Genomic DNA, 21,502 nt, shown 5'->3' with positions numbered 1-21,502 from the left:
CGCCCAACCCAGTGAAGTCTTCCAAAACGGCCGAGTCCATACCCTCGAAAAAGGAATGAAGGACATCGTACGCACCATGAGCCCCTTCGTTGGATCTCTCCTTTATCATTCTAGCCTCCTTGAGCATGTACTCAGTATAAGAAGGCGACCCTGAAATATCTATTACTCCGGGCGCCTTCTTTGGGGCGTGACCAGGCTTCCCGGGAAGTCTCAGCCCCAGTCTCCTCATCGACCTCCTTAATCTGAGGGAGATTGGCTTCATGGATCTCCTGTTCAATAGCTAGCCATTCCTCGGGGGACGTTGGCCCGTGGGCCACGAAAAAAATCTTCCTCTTCGGGCTTAGCTCTAAGCGAAAAAGCGAGTCTGAGTCGGGTGCTCTAGAGCTGGAGCTCTCCTTTGGTTTACAGGCCAAACATCTCTTTGGTTTCTTCTTCTCTAAGCTCGGGGAGCCCGGAGCCCGGAGCCTTCCTTTCCTTTTTATCTCCTGATGCAACCCCGGGCTGTCCTAAAGCAGAGGGATCAACGGATAGATCCTCGTCCCCTAATGAAGGCCTAAGTTCAATGGTCTTAGGCAACTTGTGAAAGGAAAGTGACGAAAAGAAGATGAGTATGATACGAATGGGAGACCCAGATGTTACCTATTCGAGGAAGGGTCTTACCATGAGAACGGACTTCCCAACAGTCCCTCGAGAGTTTGCACTATGAATTCTCGGAATAAGGCATTTGTGAACAAATGCCCTCGATCTACTCCTTGAGCCGAGGGACAACATTTGGGACTCGAGCAACAGCTGCACCACCACAAGTAATAGTAAGGAAAAAAGAGATAAACATAAAATCGACATTTAAAGGAAGGTTGTGCTTACGTGATGCATTCCACCTCTCGGGGAATGGCATGAACTCAGAAGGGATCAAGTCTTCGGTCTTTACCCAAATGAAGCATCCCTGCCAGTCCTGATCACGGTCTTTATCGATACTCGAGAATGGGGCTTTGGTTGCCCGACGTGTGAGCTTTATTAACCCCCTCGGAAGATTCAAGGACTGTATAGGCGGAGTAGGTGATCGATGGTGAACCGATGTGATTCAGTCTTGTTCACCAAATATCAGAGGAAGATCACGAACCTCCACAGTGATAGATTAATCTGACCGAGGCACACTTCGTACCTCTTACAGAAGTTCAGAATAACCGGGTCCACCGGGCCCAAAGAGAAGGGATAAGTGTAAACACTTAGATATCCCTCCATATGGGTGGTAATGTCGTCCTCAGGCCCAAGGACTACTATGTCCTTACCTACCCAGTTATAGTCCTTTCGGACCTCGGGAAGGACGTCTTCGGTGATCAAGCATATATATCTTGATGCCACCTCACCCAGGCCCTGCACCGCCGAGGCTTTTCAACCTTGAAGTCATCGGCAATCGAACAACCATCAGGGACGACCATTTTCAAGGGAGGCTCGGGCCGGTTCGTCGGTAGCTATAACAAGAGAGGACCTTTTGAGGACGACTACATCGGGAGTGATTTCCTCGAATTTAGCAGTCGGTTGTAAAGAAGAAGAGGCGACTTGGTGCGGAACATATTTTGAAGTTATAACCATTGTTATCTGGAAAGCTTGAAAAATATGGGTGAGACCGAGCACGTGGGACACCTCGATTTTCGATGAAGTAAGCGGAGTAGAGACATGACTGTAAGAAATCGGAATCGGAGCAAGGAGTCCCTCGAGTCGAGGTCCGGCCAAAACACCTGCCCCCGGAGGAATTAGAGCCACGTCCCCCAGGACCGATTCGAATCCCAGAACTTCGGAGAGCATTACTAGATAGTCGGGAATGACTAGCAAAGGGTCGTGATATTCGTACCCGGCCGGATGTCACAACGTAAATCTTGGCACGTATCGGCAGAAAATCAGTGGTTAGTAAAACGGAAGATTTTTACCTTTTATGGATTTGTACTTGGGTTAAAACTCCCCTAATATATAAAGGGGAGTCTAAATAATCTTTAAAAGACCATTGTAACACGCATATCAAGGCAATATACTCTTATTTTCTTTGCTATTCAAAGTTTTTACTTTTGTTCATCAATTCTTCATTATTACGAGCCCGGGATCGAAGGCAGGCATGACATTAAATCTGTTACTAGTCTGACTTCACTCCCTTTGATAATTTATTACGTTCTTTATCTGTTTAATCTAAGGCAATTTATCATTTGTATTGAATTAATTTACATATTCTTAAAATCACATATAAATTTAATTGTTATCCATTTTTAGGGTAAACAACTATATCTCAGTTATCGCTTTTTAATGTGTCAAGTAATTAACACTCAACAGTATGAATGGGTTTTCGAAAATTTCTTATTTTTCTAACACATCAAGTATCTGAAATAACCAATATTTGAGAATAGAAGGAATATCAACTGTAATAAAGAGGGATGAAAGCAACAATACCCTATAGAGTATAACGTGTATATATATATATACTTAGAGAAAAGACAATATCATCCACGTAATTGAATTTGCCCGTTGTACTTGGCTTTTTCTCTTGTTGGACGAAATCGCACCTTAATTAATGAACAATAGTTACTAAGCAGATGAAGCAAACAATTAGAAACAACAATAGAAAGAACAACAAAACTGTTATTGTAATAAAATAAAAGTAATGCACTAAAAGTTAATAAGAAGAGATAGAAAGAAGGGAGAAGTGTTTTCTTCTTTCACTTTGGTGTATTTTTCCATTGCAATTACATGGCCTTTTATATGCATAAAAAGTAAAGATGATGGACATAAAGTAGAAAATTTAATCTTTAAGTTATTCACAACACGGGCATCCAATGTAGCATCCAATGTAGTATCCAAAGTAGTATCCAATGTACAAACTATTCATAACACTCCCCCTTGGATGTCCATGTAAGGTAATGTGTGTTGATACCCAATTTTTTCCTATGTATTTTATACCCAAAATATTTTTCAAAATAGCATATATGTGCATATATAAGCACACCCAAGAGTTTTGGTATTTTTTGTGATTTTTAAACCAATTTACTGCTTATTTAATACCACAAAATCCAATAACTATTCTAAAAAATTATCATTTTTGATGAATAACTTATTTCATTCTCATATTTACACCAAAATATAATTAAGGTGATTTTTGCATATTTTTACCAATTTATTTGGCATTTTTTAAGCTAAATTGCATATAATTGCAATTATAGCCTATTTTGTAATTAATAGCATTTTATAACAATAAAATTTGCTACAGTATTTTTAAACTAATATTTATATTATATTTGCCTACCTAGTATTTTTAATTTGCTTTTAAATCGTTATTACTATTTTTATAAAATAGAAAAGAGAAAAGTGGCTATTTAAAACCTAGCCCCAGTTGCATTTCAATTACAGCCCAAATTGCACCCCAATTCGACCCAATTTCAATTGAGACCCGACCCCTCATTTCTCAGAGATCGGTCTCTATCTCTATCTCACTCTCTCTCTAAACGATGCTCTCCCTTCTCTCTAGAACCTTGTGGTTCCCTCCTCCTTCTCCGACGAGCTTCATGGCCTCTCCGGCCATGCTCCGTCCTCACTTCTCTAGACCTCTAGCCACCATGGATCCTGTATCGTTGCTTCTCTCCAAGGTTTGAAACCCCAGAAGCCTCCACCATGAAGATGGTCGTTGAAGCCTCGCCGGGGGTCTGATTCCGGCCTTTCTCCGATGATTTTGGTTCGATGATGCTAAATACACCATTATCTTTGAGTTTCACGGCCAGGTTTCTCTTACCCCTCTCACTGGTTTCTTATGAAACCTTAATCTTAACCCAAACCCCTCAAATCTCTGATTTTTTTAATGATTTTAACTTGTACCTTTATGTTTTGCACTATTTTCTATTCGATCTTTACGATTACTCCAGTTTTAAACGATTTTGTTCCCTTTTTGAAACTAGGGCTTCTGACCCCTTTTCGAAATCACTTTATTTTTTATTTTGAGTACAAATTTGTGATTCTCAGTACTATTTTCTAAACATTTTTGCTTAAGTCTGATGAAACCCTAACTTTGTCTGCTTGTGTTTGCGTTATTTGTTTGTCTTGTGTTCTTCTGGGTTCTTCTCCAAGTTCTATGCTCCTTGCTTTGATTTTGTTGTCAGTGTTTCATTCCCCTACCATTCTGCGTTCTTCACTTAAAGTTTCTCTTATTGCTTGCATGGTGATTTTTATACTGATTCTTCGAACCCTCATTGAGAATGTGATACTTGTTTTCTAATGGTGATTCCGCGTATTTTCCTATAGTTTGAATTTCTTCCTTAATTTATGGGATACTTTCCTCAATTAATACTGATTCCCTAAAGTTTTCAATCTCGATCATTATTTTGAAAACTATTCTTTCAGAATTACGATGATATTTTGCCTTATATATGTACACCAATTTGTTGATTGATTTGCCTGACCTATTTCCTTAATTAGATGGTCATGTATTTAGTCTTTATTACATGCTTTAGGCTACTCTGTTTTCTTATGTGATTATACCTTACTTTGTGATTTATTTCCTTTCAAATGACTGATTATTACCGTTTGATTTGGGATCCCTTAATTAAAGGGCAGTCCAACTACTGACTGGATTGTGATTGATACCAGTCCCTTAATTAAGGGACTGCTGCCTTGTTTGTTTACTCATATTCAGTACTATAAGTACCCCTACCCCATTCTCTTGGCAGGAGATCAACAAACACATTGCATATCACTTACATACAGACGCGAATAAAACTCCTCATTCTGAACTCTCTCTTTTACACACAAAACATATTGCTCTCTATTGTTTCTACACAACTTCTCTCGTTTTTCTATTTGAATGTTGATCACTCAATCGGCTGAAGGCCAAGATTGAGTAATCCTGGTTACTTTTACCACTTTGGTGGCCTCTACTAAGCTGCTTACTTTGGTCTGCCTGCTGCTCACTTCTCTGCACACTGCTTCCCTTCTCTCTGCATACTCTCTGCACACTATTGCTCACTTCCTTGCACCTTATTGTCCACTATTTGCTCTGTGTTGCATTATCTTCAACTGGTATGTCTTCTGTTTAAGTTACAGCCTTAAAACAATATGCTTCTACTGGTGTTGCACTTCTTTTTGTTTCTTGTGCGCTTCTACCTATGGTTCTGTTGTTCTTACTGCAACTAGCATGTATCTGTGTTAATTAGTATGCTTAGCTTGACTTGGCATGTTCACTACCCCCTTTTTCTATCTCAATGTATGTTTTTCCTTACTCCTGTACATTACTAGTATGTGTTGAAGGCCCTTTTGGCTACTTAATAGCCCTAAAACCTCTTCCTGAGGTTGACTTTAATTGGTGTCTGATGCTGTAAGAACCAGACTCCTAGTTTGAAGCATGCTTGTTTGCTATAAAAGAACTTCTCTTTAATGTGCTATGCTTGTGTGACTGGTTTTCTTGTTTGTGAGCTATCTGTTCCTTTTCCCTTGCCCTTGTTTGTGTTCCCTGAATATTGTATGACTCTTTGTTTTCAAAACTGGTCATCTTCAATTGACTCTTTCACTCTTCTGTTACTGTCTTCTCAAATTGTTCTTCATGCAAAACCTTTTCCAACTGTTTTCAACTTAATTCCTTCAAATTCCATCACAATCACACCACTCTTAGAAATTAGGTTCTACCTCCTTAGTGTAAGCATTGCTTTGGGAGCCTTGAGCACCCACTGAACTTTGATGCACAAGGTTGACAATTCCACACTCACACTTATCAAGGGTGATTTGTTTTGGGTGCCTGGTATTTGGGTCTCAAGAAACCCCTAGGGAACTTTGCCGCACCCAAACTCTTGGTGAAGGCTGTGAAACTCGAAAGAAGTGAGGATTATTTGGGCCTGGCTAAAGGCTCCCTATAGATTAACTTCTTATTTTTTACTCTTCACTACTGTAATTTAATCACATTATCTGTTACTTCTACTCTTCTTAAAGTCACAACTAAGTACAGCTGGGAACCACACTAGTGGATCTTGAGGGGTGCCTAACACCTTCCCCTCGAGATAATCTCAAGCCCTTACCCGAACTCTGGTTTTTCTTCCAAAAAATCTTCTTCTTTTCTCTAAAAGTGTCCTAATGCACTATAATCATTAGGTGACGACTCTTTAAATTCCATAACCCGATTCCTCAAAAGGGAATAAGAGTTGTTTTGCCCATAATGTCGTAAACCCGATTTCGCCTTCTTTTAGGGAGGGAAAAAGGGGGCGTCGACAATGTGCCTCATTACAAACTTAAAAAAATAATATTGGGATGTACATAGTTATTTATAATATGCATTGCTTGCTGCCTCATTAAAAATCTTACCAGGAAAACCCAGTGAGACAAAACCTTGGTTAAGGAAAAGAGTGCAGCGTGTAGTTACTCCCCCTGATGAAAAATCACTTAATGTCTCGAAAACGACGCATTCCAATCTTATATATCAGCTTTTCAAATATTGAAGTTGGTAACGCCTTAGTGAATAGATCAGACAAATTATCACTTGAACGAATTTGTTGTACATCTATTTCACCATTCTTCTTAAGATCATGAGTGAAAAAGAATTTCGGTGAAATGTGTTTTGTTCTATCTCCTTTGATATATCCTCCTTTCAATTGAGCTATGCATGCAGCATTGTCTTCATACAATATTGTTGGAATATTCTCTTTCGAAGAAAGACCACATGTTTGCTGAATGTGTTGAGTTATAGATCTTAACCAAACGCATTCTCGACTTGCTTCGTGAATGGCTATTATCTCTGCATGATTTGAAGAAGTAGCAACCATAGTTTGTTTTGTCGAACGCCATGATATGGCTGTACCTCCACTTGTAAATAAATAGCCTGTCTGAGATCGACCTTTGTGTGGATCAGACAAATATCCTGCATCTGCATAACCAATCAATGATGGCTTGGATTCATTTGAATAAAATAAACCCATATCAATGGTCCCTTGGAGGTATCTGAATATATGTTTAATACCATTCCAGTGTCTTTGTGTTGGCGAAGTACTAAATCTTGCCAATAAGCTTACTGAGAAAGCTATATCTGGTCGGGAATTATTGGCAAGATACATTAATGCCCCAATTGCACTAAGATATGGTACTTCGGCACCAAGAAGCTCTTCATCATTTTCATGAGGTCGGAATGGATCTTTCTTTATATCAAGTGATCTCACAACCATCGGGGTACTCAATGGATGTGCTTTATCCATATAGAATCGCTTTAAAATCTTTTCGGTGTATGTTGATTGATGGACAAATATTCCATCTTTCATATACTCAATTTGTAGACCAAGACAAAATTTTGTCTTTCCAAGATCTTTCATTTCAAATTCTTTCTTCAAACAGTCTACTATTTTTGGAAGCTCCCCAGGAGTTCCAATGATATTTAAATCATCAACATACACGACGATTATAACAAATTCAGATCCAGACCTTTTTATAAAGACACAAGGACAAATTGGATCATTCTTGTACCCTTCTTTCAACAGGTATTCACTCAGGCGATTGTACCACATACGACCTGATTGTTTCAATCCGTATAAAGATTTCTGAAGCTTTATTGAACAAGTTTCTCGAAAACTTTTATATGCTTCTGGCACTTTAAATCCCTCAGGTACTTTCATAAAAATTTCGTTGTCTAATGATCCATACAAATAGGCTGTAACAACATCCATTAGATGCATATCAAGTTTTTCTTGCACTGCCATATTTATGAGATACCTGAAGGTGATAGCATCCACTACAGGAGAATATGTCTCCATATAATCAATTTCAAGCCTTTGGGAAAATCCTTGTGCCACAAGTCGCGCTTTATATCTAACGACTTCATTTTTATCATTTCGTTTTCGCACAAAAACCCATTTATACCCTACTGGCTTTATGCCTTCAGGTGTTCGAACTATGGGTCCGAAGACTTCACGTTTTCCAAGTGAAGTTAACTCTGCCTGGATAGCGTCTTTCCATTTTGGCCAATCATTTCTCTGTCTACATTCATTGACAGATTTTGGTTCAAGATCCTCATCTTGTTGCATTATTTCAACAGCAACATTATAAGCAAAAATGTTATCGATAACAATATTATTTCGGTTCCATTTTTTCCCGGTTGAGACATAACTTATTGATATCTCTTCATTTACATTATTTTCAGGTACCTGGACCTCTCCTAAGGTCTTATTATTTATTACGTCTTGGGGCTCTTCTTGAGCCACTACCTCTGTGTTATGTTCACTTTGATCACTTGCTCATATTCTTCTTCGAGGATTTTTATCTTTAGAACCGATTGGTCTACCACGTTTCAAGCATGGCTTAGACTCATTTGCTTTAATTAATTATCCTGCCGAGATATCAACTCGAATTGGAGCACTAGCAGCTGGAATATGTGATTAGTCACCATTGGTAGGTCAGTGAATGCATCTGGCAATTGATTTGCAATATTTTGTAAATGAATAATCTTTTGAACCTCTTGTTCACATTGATTTGTTCGAGGATCTAAATGAGACAGTGATAATGCATTCCAATCTATCTTCTTTTTCAGCTGCTTATTTTCTCCCCCTAATATTGGATATACTGATTCATCAAAATGGCAATCAGAAAATCTTGCCGTAAATAAATCTCCAGTCATCGGCTCTAGATATTTTATAATAGAAGGATATTCATATCCAACATATATCCCCAACCTTCTTTGAGGACCCATCTTTGTGCGTTGTGGTGGAGTAATTGGAACATATATCGCACAACCAAAGATCCTAAGATGGGAAATATTTGGCTCATGACCAAAAGCCAATTGCAATGGGGAGACTTTATGATAACTTGTGGACCTTATCCGCACAAGTGCTGCTGCGTGCAAAATAGCATGACCCCGTATTGAAATGGGAAGTTTTGTTCTCATAAGCATTGGTCTAGCAATTAATTGGAGGCGTTTGATCAATGATTCTGCTAGACCATTTTGTGTATGAACATGAGCAACCAGATGCTCAATTGTTATCCCAGTTGAAATACAATAATCATTAAAGGCTTGGGATGTAAACTCACCAGCATTATCAAGACGAATTGTCTTAATTGCATAATCTGGAAATTATGCTCTTAGCTTTATTATTTGAGCCAACAATCTCACAAATGTCATATTGCGAGTTGATAGTAAGCACACATGTGACCATCTTGTAGATGTATCTACCAAAACCATATAATATTTGAATGGTCCACATGGATGGTGAATGTGCCCACATATATCACCCTGTATACATTCCAAAAATGTAGGGGATTCCATCCTAACTTTAATAGTTGATAGTCTAATAATTAATTTTCCTTGAGAACATGCAGCATAAGAGAATTCCTTAAATTGAAGAATCTTCTGATTCTTCATTGCATGTCCATGTGAATTCTCAATTATTTTACGCATCATATTAGAACCAGGATGGCCCAACCGGTCATGCCAAATAATAAAATTATCTTGATTAGTAAACTTCTCGTTTACTATGGCATGTGTTTCAATCCTGCTAATACTTGTGTAGTATAAGCCGGAGGAAAGAGCAGGTAACATTTCAAGCACATATTTCTTACCGGACATTATTGTAGTAATATAAAGATATTCAATCTTTTCATCATTTGTAGTCTCAATATGATAGCCATTTTGGCGAATATCTTTGAAATTTAATAAGTTTCTTTGAGATTTACTACAATATAGTGCTTCATCAATAGCCAAATTTGTTCCTCCTGGTAGTAATAAATTGGCTCTTCCAGAACCTTCAATTAATCTTGTACTACCGGATATTGTATTAACATTCGCTTCTTTCATTACCAAATAAGAGAAATATCTCTTATCTTTTAAAATAGTGTGTGTTGTAGCACTATCCAGAAGACATATATCATCTTTATTAATCTTGAGTCCAACTGAAGACTGGGGAATTTTCATATTCTTCATAAAAAAAACAAATAATACATCATAAGAAATATGAAAGACAAGCGGAAAAAACATTAAGAAATACATTAGGAATTTAGAAACTAGCAACATATGATGCATTAGGAAAATACACTCAAGAAAAATAAACTAGTTGCAAACATAAAAATAATAACTTTTATAGCTTCATTCCCCAGTAAGATGATTTGTTCTTCAGTCAATATCCTCAAAGAAGTCTCCAACTTCTAAATGAATAATAATTGTTAGGCCTTCAAAATCATCATCTTTATATGAAAGATGTGCCTTAGAATCATATTTATTTGAGGGACCTGCTTCATCAGCATTATTTTGAAAGGTCAGGTGTGCCTCCACATTATTTTCTTTTTTCTTGAGGGAGGCTTGATAAAGTTTGACAAAATGTTCTGGCGTACGACAAATGCGTGCCCAATGACCTCTCATACCACATCGGTGACATATACTAGCTTTACCTTTTGAATGACTAATTTGAGAACTCTTATTGTTCTTCAATTTATTTTCACCATAATGACGATAATTGTTTCGCCCCCTGCCACGTCCACATTTACGACCATATCCACGACCACGGTAATTATTTTATTTTCTTTCAAACTTATCATATGTTGCTACAACATTCACTTCCGGAAATGGAGCTGACCCGGTGGGACGAGCTTCATGATTTTTCATTAATAGAGTATTATTCTGCTCAGCCACAAGTAGGCATGTGATTAATTCAGAATATTTCTTAAAACCTTTTTCACGGTATTGTTGTTGTAGCACCACATTTGAAGCGTGAAAAGTAGAAAATATTTTTTTCAATAAGTCCTCATCTGTGATAGTGTCTTCACATAATTTTAATAGAGAACTTACTTTAAAGATAGCAGAATTATACTCACTTACGGTTTTAAAGTCTTGCAACCTTAAATGTATCCACTCATATCGAGCTTTCGGTAATACCGTAAGTTTTAGATGGTCATATCGATCCTTCAAATTAATCCATAATTCAAGTGGATCTTTTACGGTTAAGTATTCAATTTTTAACCCTTCATGTAGATGATGACGAAGGAAAATCATGGCCTTCGCTTTATCCTGATTTGATGCTTCATTTCCTTGTATAATAGTATTTCCAAGACCTTTAGTGTCAAGGTGAATTTCAGCATCAAGAACCCATGATAAATAGTTCCTTCTGGTGATGTCAAATGCCACAAATTCAAGTTTTGATAAATTTGACACAGTGAAAACTATCATAAAAGATGAATAAGTTAGAGAAATAATTATAATAAGAAATAATTAATGAAAACAAAACGATTAAGGTAAAAGAAATGAAAATAGAGCTATATCATGTTAACAATCTACTATTTCATTTTAGTCTTGCCATAAAGTAGAAATTACATACTTGTTTCATTTCACTTTATATTATTGATATATATGTGTTAATAGAATTGAACGTGACTAACATTATTTATATGTTCCAATAAATATAAAATAATTAAAAAATTATTGCTTGTCAATTCATTTCTCACAGTTTTTCAAAATGTCTTAAAGATATGTTTTGATCCAGGGAGTCCATGACATTAATGCATAGCTAGTTTGATGACTTTGAGGTCCTCTAAGAGTTGAGCACGGAAGGAAATAGTTATTTGATCACTGCAATGTACTTAAACTATTTAAGATACTCAAGCGCACAAGTAATCTGCAAACATTGAGCATATGATATGTACTGCCATAAATAAGATGATTATAATGATACATACTTAATAAAATATGGCTCAACTTAGCGGGAGCTAAGAATAAAATTAGAGCTTCATGCTGATAACGTGTAATAAAATAAAAGTAATGCAGTAAAATGTATATAAGAAGAGATAGAAAGAAGGGAGAAGTATTTTCTTCTTTCACTTTGGTGTATTTTTCCATTGCAATTACATGACCTTTTATAGGCATAAAAAATAAAGATAATAGACATAAAGTAGAAAATTTAATCTTTAAGTTATTCACAACATGTGCATTAAATGTAGCATCCAAAATAGTATCCAAATTAAAAACTATTCATAACAGTTATTCCTTTTCTGAATATGTCCGTACATACAAATCCAATGAATCACCCAAAAAATTTCCAATCAATGGAACCACCAACATATTCTAATCCCCACCAAAAAATTAAATCATCAAAATTTCAACCATGACCCACTAATTTCCTCTTTCAACTAATCAATCTGTACATTGCTACCAAAGAATCACCCAATAAAAGAAAACACAAAAAACATAAAGAATCCGAATTGATGAAGTTTTTACTTGGTTCTGCTGATTGGCTTGTACAAATCATAAGGTTCCCAAAGATAATCCAACGGACACGGTTTCTTCTCATCGAGCCGAACCCACGGCTTCCCTTTCCCACTCCAATGCAACAAGCTGACTGGACCAGGGTGCAGTGACCTACACGAGCCCTTCACATTATCCCCACCGAGCCCATGTTGGTTCCATTTATGGTCAATTGGCTCAACATTTCCACCAAAAACCAACAGAAATGGTGGCAATGAACCCAGCTCATAAATCCTTGTCCTTTTCTGTAATTTCATCCAACTCTCTATCTTCATTCTGTAATTACCTTCCCTCCATTTCTCCAAATCCATCACCATTACACCCGTATTGAAGTAACACGGGTTTCTTGACCCGAATACCCGGGGCAAAATCGGGTCGAACCAGAACGAGTCTGTGAAGTACTTGGTGAAATTCGCGTGGCAGTATTCGGGTGCTCCGATGACCCGTGACCCGGTAAGCTGAACATTCCAAAGCTTGTGAACATCGTCCACGAGGATTACATCGGAATCTAAATAAATGACCCGGTTCACACACGGGTCAAGTATATCACCCAGGTAATTCCGGGCGTAGTTTAACGGGTTTTCGAGTGCAAGTCGGATCGAAGATGAGATGAGACTTAATACACCGTCTTCTCTGAAAACGTACACTTGAAAGTTGAGAGAAGGGAAGATGGATCTCACGAGTCGGGTCAGGACCCGCGGGTTGGATTCCGGATCGAATTCAGCTGATATGAAGTGGAAGAACACGTGCTCTGGACACGACGCGTGGCGGAGGACTGAGTGTACAGCCGCCATTGATCCTCGTAGGTACTCCGAGTCAAGCGTCATCGCTACGTGAATCAAAGACGGGTCGCAATACGACATCGCTTCAGCTTGTTCCGTTACTGGACAAGCCGCTCCATTCCTGTAATCCGGTGCCTCTGTAAATCCGAACAATCTGTCACTGTTAACTGGACGAATCGCAATACACCCAAAAGGAAAAACGCCAAGAATCAAGAGGCAAAAAAGTCCTGTGACTGAATGAAACAAATTCATATCTGGGTTTTTCGATTTTGTGAGTGTTAAGTTGTGTGTATATATATATTGGGGGCTACTGGTACAGCATTGTGGAGGTGAAGAAGGAAGGAATAATAGGTGGACAAGTAGCTGGAAAAGGAGATGACCAAAGAATGGTCAATAAACAACCGTATATATACATATTAAAGAATCTTCAATGGTAAAAGAATAATTCAAATTGATTTTGTAACCATGTAGAGAGAGAGAGGAGATTTGCGTTGCTGTTTGCCGTCACTTTCTACTGTAAATTTTGGAAAGGTATGGGCAGTTTTATAGAGGACGGGCTAATGCGAAACTGCTTTATTGTAAAGTGAAAAACTGTGAGCGCGTGATTCAGTTGAACGAGAGCTTAGCCTAGGGGGAAGAATAGATTATGGCTTATTAATTTATTTTGCGCTAATATACGTGGAGGTGATTATAAATTAAAGGTTGGAATAAAAGGGTTTCAGCAGTTGGTGTTAGTTATTTTAGGTTGGGGTGTACGAACCCAATCAGAAAACCGCACCAAATCGAAAAATCAAATCAAATCGAATAAATTTAGTTTGATTTTATTTGGTATTGAATAAAAAAATCCAAACCAAACCGCCATATAAATATATATTTTTTATATATACTTTTAAGATTTTTTATAGAATTTTCTTCAAAAAATGTCTAGAAATATTTGCGATTCTCTTATGGGAAGTAATATTTAGTTAAATATGAAGTGCTCCATATTTATTAACTTTAAATAATGGGTTGTATGCTCACTTTCTTATCAAGTGTTAGTGAAATGCGTCAATCTCTTTGTTCTTCCATATTTATATGTCAAGATCCATTGAATTCTTATATTTTTTTCGAGTTTGAAATAGTATTTCGATAATTTAAAATTAAATAGAATGTAGCCACAAGGGGTTTGAGAGTCTTGTTTAGGGGGAGAACTTTACGGGACAAGTGTAAATATGTCACTTGTGTTTGCCTACTCTTATATTTTTTTTACTCTCTTTAATACAGTGGATTGCTTATCTCCGACGTGGGCGTAGATCAATTGACCGAACCACGTTAAATGTTTGTGTCTCTTTTGATAGATTTCTCTTTTATTGTTAAATTTATTATTGTTCAAGGTTTGCTTTACTAGCTCCTGCATTATAGCTTATTATTTCGGACCTAACATTTACTAGCTTGTTACAAGTATGCTAAAAGCCTAAAAGGAGTAACTATTTATAAAGTGGAGGAAAAAGTTATTTTTAACCATTGAGAGTTCGTACCATTTTGAGATTGTATTCACTTTCTTTCCAACAACACTTAAATGTCCGAAGACGAGGTTTTCAAAATACTGAAATTCGACCACGAAATTGAAAGAAACTAATACTCCGTTTTTCCAATTTAATAGTATTATTATTTGAAAATTCAAATATTTTTTCCTTACTATATTACAAATATTTTGAATTACAAATAATTTTAATGTACAGTACGTCTATGCTATTTCTGTACCTGCACTAAACTTTTTTTTAGAAATTTTGCAACACTTTCCAAAATACGCACGTACATTATCATGTTCGCTCATGTTATGAACCTAATAGTAATGGAGTTACAGGGGTGTTTGTTAGTCGGTACGGTACGATATTTAGACATTTCGGTTCGGTATTTTCGGTATTCAGTTTCTTAAAATGCTATACCAATACCGTAAGTAATTAAATTCGGTATGATACGGTTTTTTTTCTTTCGGTTTCGGTTTATTCGGTTCGGTCATTTTGATTTATTCGGTTAGAATACTAACTAGTGCATAAAGTCATAGATAGTAATATTCTTAGTTAAAATACTCAAAAGTACAAAACTAAAAATATTTGTTGATAAAAGTTTTGTCCAAAACCTACAAATATCAACCTAGAGAGAGAAAATTGCGCATAAAGGATTAAATTTGATTATTAGAAATGTCTTGCTACTTGCTTAGAGTTAATTGATGATCTTGGAGAATAAAGAAAAGTAAAATTTTAGATTTTTATATTTATGTATAAATAATATGTGTTTTGTGTAATATAATATATATTTCGGTACAGTATCGGTATTTCGATATTTTATTTAAAATACCAAATATCATACCTAATATCAATCTTTTTTAAAACTTAAACCAAATATCATACCGAATACCAAATACCAAAATATTTGATTTCGATTTAATAATTCGGTATTTACCAAAAATCCAAAATGCACAGCCCTATGGAGTTCTAAGTAATTTTTTAGTACAAAATAGAGTTGTGGGGTTAATGAGTAATTAATGAAAAAGTACTCATATGGGAAGAAATATTCAGTTCTTATAGTACAATAGTAAAAAGTGGAAAGCTGAAAGAAACAGTAGGGCAATGCAAATTACAGCTGGGATTGTGAGCTGTAATTGATGGTGACTGCTGCCTATCATGTGCTCCCCAGTCTTCCTACAACCCTCTGCCCTTTGCCTTCTCTCAATCTCCAGGTAGTAGCCTCATCGCACTGGTTGCCTTGAATGTAGTAGGATTGTTGTCACTGTATGCTACAACAGAGAGCGCTAAAATAAATTTCTAATATTTGATCGTCTTAAAATGAATAAGATGCTATCTAAAAGAACCTATTTTGCTCCTAATTTAAAAAGTTAATTACGTGCGCAAGCCATTTTTTTCTACAACTGTCTCCTGACACTTACTTTTACCAACAAGTACTTTAAACCTTTAACTCAAAATTCTTGTTATAACCCCATACGGTATTCTCTACTCTTCAACTACAAAGAAAAGCCCAAAAAGTAGGTTTTCAAGGTAATCTTATCATCTAGAATTAACATTTTAAATGATCACTTTGAACCCAAAAAAAAAAAAATCTTATCACTATATGCACCCGTTAAAATAACCTTTATGGAGAAGAATTGTACAGGTCCAACAAGCACTGTTCTAAATATTTACTTGTTTTAAGCAGGATAAAATTAAGTGGTTAATGAAGTAAACTATACGACATAATCGGGAATAGGGAATGACAGTTAAGTCTGATTTTAATTGGCTAGCTATTCGATCTTTTCTGCCAACTTGTTATACAATAATCATTATTCCAAAGTTGGTAATGTTCAAGATATCATTTGGCCAACTGTTAACTAATGATAGTATCATAGTAATGTATGAGTCCAAATTTGATCGACCACATCCGACAAGAGTATGACGATTGACGGAGCCTCCTTGAATTGATGTCCTGAGGGAGACGACCCTGAGACAAACCAGAGATTGAACGACCCTTGTAATAGTGTATGACCATTAGGGGACATTAAGAATATTCCTCCAAATATTCCTTGTATTTTGTCTTTTAAAGTTTAGAAGAGTTTCCCTTTTAGTATAAAAGGAGGACAATAACCTTGTAACGGGGACTTGAAATTTTGAACACATTAATATTTACGAATAAACAGAAACCTCGTTACCATCTTCTCTTGATCTATCGCTCTTTCTAGAGATTATTATTCTCAGCTAAGATTTACCCCTTCATCTTTGATTGATTTGTTCAAAAAGGTTTTAATATCTTTTGAGTCAAACAAGTAACATAATATTAATTAAATTGGGACATACTAATATTTCAAAATTCCAAAATATAGCTACTCATTGGCTTCATAGATATGGTCCTCTTCCCCACCTTGAACTTTTACACACAAAAAACAAAACAAAAAATTTAAAAGATTTCTATGCCTTTTTTAACGACCCGATAAGTCGTTTTGAGTACTAGCCCTTATTTCCGTGTTCTCAGACCTCCCTAGCTTCATTTGACATTTCTTAGTTTACGTGCGTGCTTCATGTCGCTTTTCGAAAAGCTTTTATATGAAATTTCGATAAAAGTAAAAATTTTGACTAAAAATGAGGCTAGAATTGACCATGACCAATATTTTGGGTAAACGAATCCGGATAAGTGTTTTGACGATTCCTATTGGTTCGTATTGTAATTTTGGACATTGAATTGAAATTTGAGGTCCTTAGGTTGATTTAGCTTGTTTTGCAGAAGGTTAGCAATTTGAAAGTTTGGAATTTTCCTAGGTTTGACCGTAGGTTGAATCTATGGCTGTAAGCACGTGATTTTTGCCCTATGAAAGAATTACTCCCCAAAAAAAAAATTCAAAATAAAATAATTTTCCTTTATGTGCAATTTTTGTTATTTTTGTGTGGTATTTTTGTATAATTATTTGTATTTTTATGAGTGCATGTTTATTTGTTTTAATTAATAAAAATATAAAATATATCACATTTTCATTTAGTATTTAATTAAGTTTGTTTTACAAAAAATGAAAGTCACAAAAATAGGAATATTTTGCATTGTTAGCATTTAATGTTAAATTAAGCAATTTTATTTTTATTGGTGTTTAATTGTGTATGATAATTTTTGTTAGGAGTTTAATTAGTATTTTTGGAGTCAATTTAGTTTGTAGCTCAATTTAGAATTTTAGTTTTATCAAAATAAATAAATATATATATATATATAGTTCTATTAATGTTTTGTAGTCCTTTTAATTTTTTGTAGTCCTTTTAATTTTGAAAAATACAAAATGAAAAAATACAAAAATATTATTTTATATTTTATCTTTATATAAAAACGAAAATTACAAAAATAGTTTTATTAATATTTTGTAGCTATTTTAATCTTGAAAAAATATTTAAAAAGATATAGTTTTGTCTTAAATATTAGTCTTTTGGTAGTTATTTTGCTTACATAATTAGTTGAGCAACGTCGTGTTCTTATTTCTCGGGTCCAGGCAAAAGAATAATATTCGGGTTCAAACTACCCGTTTTTAGGCCTAATTTTCGGGCCTAGCCCATAATAATCCGAGTCCACCACACGTGGGGAACACGGACGGAACCCGACACACGGGAAACCCCACCACGCGTGGGGGACACAAGTCTTGAACCCCACCACGCATGGGGGTCCATTTTCCTTTGCACCTATACAAAATACACGGACTACTTTTGGAAAGAGGGGGATTTTAAAAAGGGACTTTGAAAATTTTGAAAGGGAGGAACTGTTCATCTTCTTCATTCTTTGAAGAAGATAGAAAAAAAAACGAACAAAACCCTACTGTCCAAAAGCTACCGTCCGCAACCTCCTCGTCGGAGCTCCAGCTCCAGTCCGTCACCTTCCCATCGTGACCCACCTCCGACCAGCTTCCCCGTCGTCACCACTCCGAACTTCCCCTACTCCGGACCTCCATAGCTGCTCCTTCCTCAAGCCAAACGACCATCGGAACCCTAGCAAAACCCTACCCCAAACCAGTCGCACTCCCCCCCCCCCCGAGGCCATAACCATCGTCGACCACCTGCGTCCGGCTCCCTCTCCATCTCACGACCACCATCAACAAAGCCCACCACCAGCTCCCTCCTTGAAACCACCATTGCTGCCCGCTACGAGCTCCAGCTCCACCCAAACCAACCCACTGCAGCATCGACGACCCACAACCACTGCTCCATCTTTTCTGTCCAAACAGCCCGCCACTAGCACCCTCCATAGCTGCTACTTCCTCAAGCCAAACGACCACCGGAGCCCCGTCGAGCAGCAGTTGTTGCTGCTGCGTCGTCACTGTCCCCCGACCCTACTCCCCCACCACCAAACAACCACCCGTCAAGCAGCAGCCATTGCTGCTGCATCGCCCAGCAACCACCGTCAAGCAGCAGCTATCGTTGCTACTCCTCGACGCCACGACACCCTCGTCCCTCCATGCTAATCCGCCATAGTCCAAACATCCAGCTGCTGCTTCGTCCTTTTTCAACGTCCACAAAACAGTCTGTTCAACCTCCAATAGTTCAACTCCGAGCTCGACTTGGGTTCGTTCAAGTTTTAGGATTTTCTTTCAAGATTATTTAGTTCTTTTGATTTATTTTCCATTAGGGTTTTTGGTTTTAAGTGTTGTTCGTAATCTTGTTTTGTTCGTTCTATTTTTTTCGGATTATTGAATCTTTGTTTAAAGTGTTTATTTTTGTAAATCTTGTTTTGTTCATTAATTCTCCTTCTTCTTCAAGACCTTTTTATTTGGTCAAGGTTTTTCTTCTGTTTGTTTGAGTTATAAGCTACATTCGATTTGAACAACTTCATCGAATAGTTAGTTTGTGACTGCTTTGTTTGGACGAATGCAGCATGAATCACTTTGTTGGTCTGTTTTGATGCTTGAATCTTTTGTGTGAATTTGACTTAAGGATTGGTTGTAGCTGTGTAGTGATTTGGTGTGGCTGTAAATCAGAGAGGTTTAAATACATATTGCTAAGAGTGAGGGCAAGGCAATAATAATAGGGGATTTTACAGGGGTATTTTTGGGTGTTAAAAGATTTAAAATGATTAGTGTTAGTAGTCTGTCAGTTAATATTCAGTGTATAATTAATGAATTATTTATTGAAAAGGGAATTAGTAGTGCAGAATACACCCTGTCTGGTATCTTTAATGGTGGAAAATCAGAAAATAAGCATGAGATTAATGATAAAAGTGTATAGATGCACATGAGAGGGAATATACAGGCTGAAAGTGAAAAGCTTTGAATAAATAATGTTTAGTTCTAGCCTATAAATAAGGGGAGTTGATATAGAGAAGGGGATTGGAAAAAAAAAGGATTGAGACTGGAAGTTGAGAGAACAGAAATTTTCATAACTTAAAAGTGAGAGATAGACTAATTTTTCAGAACTAAAAATCAGTCTTTGAGAGCTAAAAACTGAAAGTGAGGTTCTTTTCTTTACTGCTGAAATCAGAACTTTGTTACTGCCATCTGTTGGATTGCGTTTAGTACTACTGATTTTCAGTCAAGCTTTCTGGGGTTTTCAGTTTGGTTCTGACCATTGTTACATTGGTTATTGCTGTTTTGTTGCTGTTATTTGCTGTGGGATTCTGTTGCTGTGCTACTGCTGTACATTGTTGCTCCTAACCTCTCTTCTCTATTTGTAGTTCGAATTCCAGGTACACATTCGAATTTTGTAGTGATAAAGCTTTGAAGTTGAAATGCAGCAATAAAATCGAACCGCTTCAATAAAGCAGATAGTAGACAATCTGGTCTATTTAGTTTTTTTTATGAACTGTTTTATTTTTTATTTTTTTTTATTTTTTTTGTATAATTGGATTGAAAAGAGAAGAAATCGTATAAATGGTCATGCGCTGATATAACATGAACCTTTCAATTTTATTAGATTAATGGGGTAAATCATGATAAGTAGCATATCTCTAGTTAGTTGTTTGTTTCCATGCATATATTCAAGTAGTCCATAAATGAGATAGAGTACTTAGTCAAAACCCAATTAGTATTTCGTTTAGATGGTTAAAACTAATTTCCATTAGTCCTCTTAAGTGATTATACTCTCATCAGTATTGGCATTAATTCATGTTACAAATAATCTCACATAGATAGATTGTGGACTTGATAAAAATGTAAAAATAAGGTGGTTGGGTAGTGTCAACATTATAGCTCCAATAATAATAATAAAAGTAAATAAATAAATAAATAAATAAAGGTCGTAGTCGATAATTTTATGTATTAATAATTAAGTATACTTACACTAATGTAGAGTAGTTTCAATAAAGGTATAGTTAAATTGCGAATCCATTAGGGTTAATGAATTAGTCTATAGCTTTGATCATTTAGTTAACCTCACCACAGTTAAAAATGGCTAATTGTAGTAACGTTAGTCAATCTTGTACGTTTTTTATATACATAATTCCATTTTTAGTAATATTAGCTTATGGAATAAGGCGCGAAACAATTTTTCATTTTTACAAGTTCAAGTATAATTTTCGTTAGCATCTGTTGTAATCTATTAATTAAATAAGTTACGGTTTTTTTTATAGCATGTAATTAACTAGGATTTTTCTTTATTTAGAGACAAATAAAAATAGAAATGTAGTTACTTTCCTTTTAAAAATAAATAAATAAATAAGTGAGACGAGCTTCGTCAAATAAAAAATAATAATAAAAAATTTGCAGGACCCTCAGTAAAGGTTTAAGAATTTTTTTAGTCGGGAAGGGCCGTTTAGCAAATTTCACGGCCCTACCCAAAATAATAATACGCTAGTCGCTTTAGGCGCATATTTAATAATGTTATCTCCTTAAACTCGGGTGCACATTTATGTGACCCAAATCCAAATCTCAAAGAAATCGAAATGTGTCTCTAATCACGGGTACATTGATTGTAACGTGGTCTGAGATGCATTTCCATGACGTTGCAAATTCTTTTTAATAATGAATGAGACGAGCCTCGACAAACAAAAAATGCAC

General features: G+C 36.2%; 1 protein-coding gene across 1 annotated transcript; it reads right to left on the bottom strand.

Annotated features, from left to right (window-relative positions):
* Positions 1-11,922: 11,922 nt before the first annotated feature.
* Positions 11,923-13,608, bottom strand: LOC104231648 (probable galacturonosyltransferase-like 9). Its single transcript, XM_009784676.2, has one exon. It carries the CDS (start codon positions 13,261-13,263, stop codon positions 12,199-12,201), a length of 1,065 nt encoding a protein of 354 aa, XP_009782978.1. The 5' UTR covers positions 13,264-13,608; the 3' UTR covers positions 11,923-12,198.
* Positions 13,609-21,502: the final 7,894 nt, after the last annotated feature.

Source organism: Nicotiana sylvestris, chromosome 4 (assembly GCF_000393655.2).
Source record: "Nicotiana sylvestris chromosome 4, ASM39365v2, whole genome shotgun sequence".
Classification (NCBI taxonomy): Eukaryota; Viridiplantae; Streptophyta; class Magnoliopsida; order Solanales; family Solanaceae; genus Nicotiana; species Nicotiana sylvestris.
This window is presented reverse-complemented; position numbering and strand designations above follow the sequence as displayed.

Bases quoted from the DNA above. Each gene is read 5' to 3' on its own strand.
- LOC104231648 (XM_009784676.2), bottom strand. From the start codon at position 13,263: ATGAATTTGTTTCATTCAGTCACAGGACTTTTTTGCCTCTTGATTCTT.